Consider the following 8,482-nt stretch of genomic DNA (forward strand, 5'->3'; position numbering starts at 1 on the left):
AGTCCCGTTGAGATCTTTGTCAGTGATGGCTCAGTGTCAAACGCTTCTCCTGGAATTATTATGATCTCGACTCTTGAGGGCTTTAGCAGTTCCCTGATGCATTGTTGACACATTCTGATGCTTGAATAACAATTTCAAATTCTTCTTAGTTTCAAATGAATGGTTTGAACTGAACGTGCATGTGACAAACTCAGAGTCTGCATGTTTTGAGATGGAGGTGAAGCCAGGTCGTGAATCACACCGCAGCTCTCAGCACCTCCAGGCGCTGCGAGCTCCAGTCCCAGGCAGGTCGTTGGACTGCCTTCAGGATTTGTGGCGAGCTGACAACCAAAAGTTACACAGTGAAATAGAGGTTATACAGGGGGTAACAGCCAAGGACGAGTGTGCTCTAGAGGTTTAAGGTAATGACCTCATTGATAGTTCCCATCACAGCTGAGAAGTTTGGCAGCAAAACACCAGACCAAACCCAAGTAGGTGAAGACAGTTCAGCTGAGGCAGGAGCTAAGGGCACTCCGGAGGGAGTACAGAAAAGCCAGCAAACAGGAGTTGGTTCAGGCTGAACTCCAAGGGGCTGTCAGAGCAAAGCTGGTCACTGTGTGGCATGCTGAATGCAGTGGCGTCAATTCAGTCAAAGCTAAGGTATGGCAAGGTTACGACTCACAGAACTTAACTAGAGTATCAATCAACACGTCCAGCAAATACTCATCACAGAAGTCTGCTATGTAGCTTATCTGTGTGGTCAAGAAAATTGGAACTTTTTCAAATGCAGTCTCGCTCACTGCAAAAACTCAAAATCTTACCAGGAATATTTGTCTTATTTCTAGTTAAAATGTCTCATTTTTAGTCAAAAAATCTCATTACACTTAAAACAAGAGTCATCACCTGAAAAATAACTTGTTATTTGACCATTTTCACCTGTTTCAAGTAAATTTTCACTTGAAATATTTGGAAAAATCTGCCAGTGGGACAAGATTTATCTTCTCATTACAAGCAAAACAATCTTGTTCCACTGGCAGATTTTTCTACTTATTTTAAGGGAAAAGCTACTTGAAACAGGTGAAAATGGTTGTTTTTGAGTCTTGTCTTAAATGTAATGAGATTTTTTTTGACTAAAAATTTGACATTTTAACTGGAAATAAGACAAATATTCTTGTTAAGATTTTGAGTTTTTGCAGTGTATAATAACTAGTGAAATCGATCATGTTGTTCTGATTTGCATTTGTAGTTATTCTATATGTATTAAGTAATAGAATAATCAATACAAAGAGACACAGAGTAATTCCATACATGTATTTAAAAAAGAAACATTTACATTTAACCCTTGAAGCCAAGGTGTGGCGGCTGCCATACCTTGCCATACCCAATTGACGCCCCTGGCTGAATGGCATAGGAGGAGGACCAAGGAGAAGGCACACCAGTGCAATATGTTCATTTTAAACCCAACAGATTTACTAAAAATGAACCAGTTAAGAAACCCAGTGGCCATGTATCATGCCCAAAGGAGAGTCAAGAGCAGCCGTGAGAAGGAGAATTGTGATGGTTCAAGGTGGGATCAAGAGGGATCAAGATCTGAGTCCGTGGGTCCACCTTGTCTGACCGCCGGCCTTTAGTGTTCTGTTCAACATCAACGGAAAAAAAGCAAGGTCCTAAGGGTAATCTGGAGAGATGGTAAAATGCTTTATAGGTGGAGGTATGTAAGGTACGACGGAGTATTAGGGCCAAACAAAAAAAACAAAAAAAGGAAATTACGAGAATAAAGTCATAATGTAATGAGAATAAAGTCGTAAAATTACGAGAATAAAGTCATAATATTACGAGAATAAAGTCGTAAAATTACGAGAATAAAGTCCTAATATTACGAGAATAAAGTCGTAATATATTATAAATATAACTTCACAAGATGCTCAATATTCCTCATTTTAACACAGGGAGAAGAAGCTCTTCCTGTTAGAGTTCTCATAAATTATATTCTCATAATATTAAGACTTTATTCTCGCAACATTACGACTTTATTCTCGTAATGTTACGACTTTATTCTCGTAATTTTACGACTTTATTCTCGTAATATTACGACTTTATTCTCGTAATATTACAACTTTATGCTCATAATATTACGACTTTATTCTCGCAACATTACGACTTTATTCTCGTAATGTTACGACTTTATTCTCGCAACATTACGACTTTATTCTCGTAATGTTACGACTTTATTCTCGTAATGTAACGACTTTATTCTCGTAATATTACGACTTTATTCTCATAATATTATGACTTTATTCTATTACGACTTTATTCTCGCAACATTACGACTTTATTCTCGTAATTTTACGACTTTATTCTCGTAATTTTACGACTTTATTCTCGTAATATTACGACTTTATTCTCGTAATATTACGACTTTATTCTCATAATTTTACGACTTTATTCTCGCAACATTACGACTTTATTCTCGTAATGTTACGACTTTATTCTCGCAACATTACGACTTTATTCTCGTAATGTTACGACTTTATTCTCGTAATGTAACGACTTTATTCTCGTAATATTACGACTTTATTCTCATAATATTACGACTTTATTCTATTACGACTTTATTCTCGTAATTTTACGACTTTATTCTCATTATATTATGACTTTATTCCCTAATACTCCGTCGTAGTAAGGAGACGAGATTATCAAGAAGAGGAAAGCTAGCACCAATGAGGAATTCAGGATAATCTCCCCAACATCAAATGCAAGACCTTTTTATTTGGTTTTCATCAGTCTTTTTTATCAAGAGAGCTCCAGGCTGCCACATAGAGCTCCTAAAGGCAATACAGGTGATAATAATGGCAAAAAGTAAAAGGTATAACTGGGCAGTTTTTGTGGCCCGACCTGGATTTGCTAGAAAAACTGTTGGATAATGCACTGTGAGAATCCCAAACCTTACCCTCAAATCTTATAAGAACTTTCCTGTAAGGGTGTATTTTGGATCATTGACATGAGCTCGGAGCTGGTTGGAAAAGGAAATCACCCTCTGGCTGCACAATCTTGGTCCTGCTGTTTGCGCTGGCCATGAGTATGCTTGTTAAATTTGTGGAGGTGGAGTGCGGAGGCCTCATGTTTAAGTCATTTAGGAGAATTACTGATGACCTCACAGTAATGGCTGGGGTGCAGTGTCGAGTTGCAAGTGTCCTGTGGTGGAGTTTAAGTAGAGTTTAAGCAGGTCAGCTCTTGGGTGAGAAAGAGCTTTAAGACTGCCAAGTTAAGATCTTTATTTCTTTGGAAGGCGAGTGTGAGACAAGTGCTCTGCTTCTTTCTTTGAAATGACATCTTTGTTGCAAAAACCAGTTAAGCTCATCAGGATCTTCACCAAAGGTCTGGTGGAGAGCAGATTGTTAAGCAGTCAGACATTACTTCATCAGTTGGCTCGTAACAGTGAATAGGGCAGGACTCTGATAGATTCAGTTAATCAGTACAGAATCCCATCTCAATATTTCTGGCCACTGCTAATCTATGAAGTTTCAGCATCTACTTTAGAAGGTTTTTGAGAAAAGATAAGCCGTTTTCTGTGCAGGTGGATTGAAACCAACTCAGCATTGTCATAAATCGGTAAAAACCACAAGCTGCTATCACCATTTAGAAGATAGAAGAGCTCAAGTTCACCTGAACCGCAACGGTTCTTCTCAATCGAATCGAGGAAGTAGAGCATGGTATATCACCTTTGTCTGAGTAAGGTAAAGCCCCAGGGTGGATTATTCATAGGTGCAAGAGACTGGCAGCTCCTGCTCAACTTTGGAAATTAATGAAGTTTAAGGAGATCATTATTATCACTACTCTTAGTTCTGATAACGTTCAGATTAAGTATGTTTTCTCGTTAGGACTGACCCCTGGGAAGACCACTTGGTGGACTCCCAGAAGAGGAACATGGAAAAGTATATAGACAAAGTGGCTGACTGTTGAAGGCAGGGGTGGACAACCCACTGCAAGCCCATCAAACTTAGATCCAAGGGCTTTGCAGGGCCATTGTCACATCCGGTCCTAGGCCCTTAGTAAATCTATGGCTTGCAAAGAAGTATCGTGATTAAAAACATCTCAGAATAGTCCAAGGCGTCTTCCGTGTGGCTTTGCTATACTTCAGCCCACATCAAGCTAGTAAACTTGGATATAGGTCTGAGCTTGGTTTCGTTTTGCTTGGTTGCCTAAGTGACGATGACAAAATAGTAACATTTGTTGACATAAAAATGATCATCATGTTAATTTATGTACGATTGATTTTCTTTAATTTGAGTTTTAAGTTTCGTACTTAATTTTTCATGTCACTGTGACCTGTTCATCTGAAGTTTGCACCACTTAAAAGTGGAAATGTGCATAAAATAACATCTTATATTGCAGGTTCTCTGATAATTTTACTAAAAATGGTGATATATTTGGATGGATGTCTCCAAAATATTTTCACCCTTAGTCTTATCTTGTTTTGGTTTTTTTTTCTCCAGGTACCTGAACTACTTTGCTACCAAGTCCAGTCCAACAGGTGTAATCTTGGATCTCTGGGAGGCCCAACATTTCCCTGATGGAGACCTAAATGAACTGGCAGCGGTGCTGGAAGAAATGGGTCGCCATGACAGCAACCTTGCCTCCATGACATCGGAGCACTGACGGGGCACCGTGGTTACGATGGCTGGACCTTGGAGTTAATTACAGAAGAATTCTCTCTGGTTGACACTGCTGCCAGGCAATGGATTGAATATATGTTAACAAAAGGTATAGTGTCACCATGGATATTGAGCTCTTTTTAAATACCATGGTAATCATGCCGACATGGTAACAGAGAGAGTGAGAGGTGCTGGAACTATGTATGTGTCTTTTGCGTGTGTTTTTGCAAGATGTTGTCACCACAGGAGAGATACTCCTACCTATCAGGAAAAAAAACAACACAAAATGTACACATGCCTAAAAAAAGGCGAAAAAAACACACTTATTGTAACACCAGTTATTTTCTTGCTGTTACTTTAATACTGAACAAACAAGCAAAGAAACTGAAGTTCTGACCTTGAAGATCTCTATCAGGGATTGGAAAAGAATCATAAAGGAATAGATGGTAAACTAATTACAGAAGAGTGGGAGAAGGCAGATTGAGGATAAACAAAGAGGGAGCTAGACTCTTTAGAAGGATGAGAGCAGACACAGAGAGCAGCTAAACTAATTACAAAGGAGAGAGATGGCATAAACATAAAACGATGGCAGCAGCGGTAGGTGATCATCTAGACGGAAAACAGATAATGAGAGGGGAGCGACTCTTCTCTTAGAGCCTTGGCTGTACGCGCCTGTTAGTACAGTTTGTCGTCTTTATATCGTTTCTTAGGGAACGCTCTATGTATTCTGCTGTCCATATGCGTGGATCATTTCGTCCTATAAAATTTGCTATAAAGATTGTTACGAGTCCTGACCAGAAACAAGCCTCAAATGGCCCCTTCAAGTGTTTTTTTTTAAATATTGTTGTAGTTTACGTAAGGAGTCTGTGGCTTTCTTCAAAAATGCTTGAAGATTTTAAATCATCCAGGTTGAAGGAAACGGAACACGAAAAACACCTGATCTTGCTGACTACAACTGCCTGTAAACTTTATAAAATAATAATAAAAAAAAAGCCAACCCAAAGATTACACTTCACATGGATGCAAGTAAAAAAAAAAAAAAAATGTTGTTAAATGTGTGCATTTAATAATATAAATGAAGCAAAGTGTGGAGGAGCACATAATAGGGCTAAAATGTTTTTCAAGGAGGGATGTTTTTGTTTTTTTTTTCCAGTTTTTCCAATGTCAACAGCATTGAGTGTTGCAATGCGCTCCATGGTGATGCGGCTGTTGAATGTTTGTGTGCAGCTGCAGGGTGGACACTTAACCACAGCTCCATATCCTGGAGCTTCTCTGCTGCAGTTTAGTGGCTTGTTTCTGGACGGGTTTGAACTCTTAACTTTTAAATCCACTTATGTAAAGAATCATGCATTATCAGTAGATACAATTTACCTATATGTTGATTTATTACTCCACACGTTTCTCTTTTTGTGTTCCATTATCAAATGTCAGTTGGCGTTCAGGCCACGCTGTGACTTTGCTGGTCACTGGCACCATCCAGTGGTCTTTGAAAAAGTTTTTTTTCTTCTTCATAATCATCTAAAGTGTGTAAATATGTGGTTATCAGGTTCAACTTAATGTAATTGTATTACTGTAATATTTTTGTTCATTGATCATTATTATTTACCTTATTTTGGTCACTTAATGTGTCTTAGAGTGAAAAACATTGATGGGAACATGTCCATTTACCTGCCCTACCCTCCATTATTTTCCATATAAATTTCAGTAACTAACATTCCAAACACGATAAATCTATTGAAGATGTTACAAACATGAGCTTGTGATCGACATAAGGAAACGGGATGACGTAAAATGAAATGTAAGCTATTTTTGGTCTGCAGAACATTGTGAAACAAGGCTGACATTCAAACGCTCGTCTTCACTCAACAGTGTCTCATGTAAAAGTTGGAACTAAAATTCACTACTAATAGAGAAAATAGGTTTATTTTTACTGGCTTTTGAACCGTTGTCGGATGATGTTTCCAAAATGTGTCGAAAATGTTTAGTCTGTTCATCGAGAAAAGGACAACGTGAACATCCAGCTTACAGGAAATATTCAAAAAAAGTAGAGTTAATATATTTTTATTCTGAAATATGGAGAGATGCCATATGTAACGGAACAACAGGTATGCAGAGGAGATGTTGTAAATGTAAAAAAAAAAAAAAAGAGAGAGAGAGAGATGTTGAGGTGAAGACCAAGTCAGAAGATCAAATCTTTACCTGTACGTACAGGAGGAAATCTTTGCACATCTATTTACCTTTTTCTTTCTTTTTTTTTTTTTTTGTTCAGTCGGTTGAAAAAGTGCAACTACAAGATCCAGTCGTCCTGTATGGGTGTAAAAACACAGAACCGTCATAACAAGTAGTTATGATATTGGGCATTGCATTATGGGACGAGTACGAACAATAGAGAGGATGTTTGTATGTTTTCTAACGTAACTTCTAATGTCAGGTATGAGGAAGTCAAAGGGAAGACTTGGGACACTTTTACGAGGATAAAAGCCTAACGCTTCAAGTCAACGGTTCCGTTTCTGTCAGGGTAATACATGTGCGCAGCTTTGATACGCTTTGATTATCCACGTGTCCGGCAATTCAAAGGTTGATCATTAATTCTTAACTGGTTGAACACATTCAAAGAACCAATTAAGTAATTAGGATGAGAATATTGTAATAAACTCAAATCCTAATGTTATAGTTTACCAGCAAGGTGGACTTCTGTTAGGCAAGATAAAGGGAGTTCTTGTGTGAGGGGAGTACATGAGGATGACCCCTCATGATGTGAACATGAAGAAAGTAGTGTCAAGGTATCAAAGTATGTAAAAATATTTTCTATCTACAGTATGTACAGTTGTGTACCATTGACTATATTTCTGATTATAGAAAAAAAAAAGAGCAGTACAGTTAGACAATAGTTTGTATGTTTGAATTTCTTTCTTTTCTTTCTATGGCTTTAAAGTTTCCTGTTTTGTAAGAGCAGTGTCTACTATGCAAACTTGGCATTGGTTATCATGATAGAAGTCTAGATCTAGAGCTGTCCTTGTAAGTGGATTTTGATTTGACGATCATGTGTGATTTGATTTGATTAGTGTGGGATAGTGTTGGTCCATTTTAGCTAACTGGCACGCTTCAAGTCTTGCTCAATTTTGCTGACTGCTTGCCCCTCTATCTCCTCTAATTGTTTTCTGTACAAAGTGTAAGAAAGAATTTTTAAGACGATTAATAAATTATATTTATAAGCAATGCTGAAAATGTGATGTGCATTTTGTGGCTTATTTCGAGAAGAAAAACCTGCATGGGTCGTGTGCGTCAAACCTTGTGCATATTTTACATTTCTGACTCTCCTACCATTACAGCACGAGTGTTTGCAACTACCCTGCCTTGCTGAAACACCCATAATATGAAGGCAATGCAAACTGTGTAAACTATGTTGATGACTGAACTGCTTAAATACCGCTCTGTGTCACTGCCTGAGATATGCAAAGCCTGAGATAAGCAATGACAGAAAAAAAATCTATTTTTTTTTTATTTGAAGTGTTAGTTCTCTTTCATAATATTTCGCTCCATGTCTCACTATTGGATGTACGCCCCGCTGCAGACCTCAGCAGCATTAATCTCATTACGCCAATCCTGGTTGGCTGGTGAAACGTCTGCCACAGGTCGTAGCACCTACCTTAAATATCCTGTGCGGAGGACACCACGTCATTCAAAGTCACTTCTCACTCGGAGCAAATCTCGCGTCCTGGGCTTGTTAGCTGAACTGTCCACAGACAGATCTTATTTAGCTTCTGTCGCCGGGCGCTAACTAGCTTGGATGTTTTTTATCTGCTTCGTCGGTCACACCAGATCAAATCTTTTGCTTTCCTCGCCCT

At 38.4% G+C, this 8,482-nt stretch overlaps 1 protein-coding gene across 2 annotated transcripts in view; it reads left to right on the top strand.

Annotated features, from left to right (window-relative positions):
- Positions 1–7,853, top strand: part of unc5ca (unc-5 netrin receptor Ca) — a 216,619-nt gene extending 208,766 nt beyond the window's left edge. For both annotated transcript variants that reach the window (XM_061729251.1, XM_061729252.1), the window contains one exon: positions 4,476–7,853. In XM_061729251.1, coding sequence (XP_061585235.1) covers positions 4,476–4,638 — 163 coding nt within the window. In that variant the 3' untranslated portion in view covers positions 4,639–7,853. The remainder of the gene's footprint in view (positions 1–4,475) is intronic.
- The last annotated feature ends 629 nt before the right edge of the window (positions 7,854–8,482 follow it).

The sequence above is a fragment of the Cololabis saira genome, chromosome 9 (genome assembly GCF_033807715.1).
Source record: "Cololabis saira isolate AMF1-May2022 chromosome 9, fColSai1.1, whole genome shotgun sequence".
Classification (NCBI taxonomy): domain Eukaryota; kingdom Metazoa; phylum Chordata; class Actinopteri; order Beloniformes; family Belonidae; genus Cololabis; species Cololabis saira.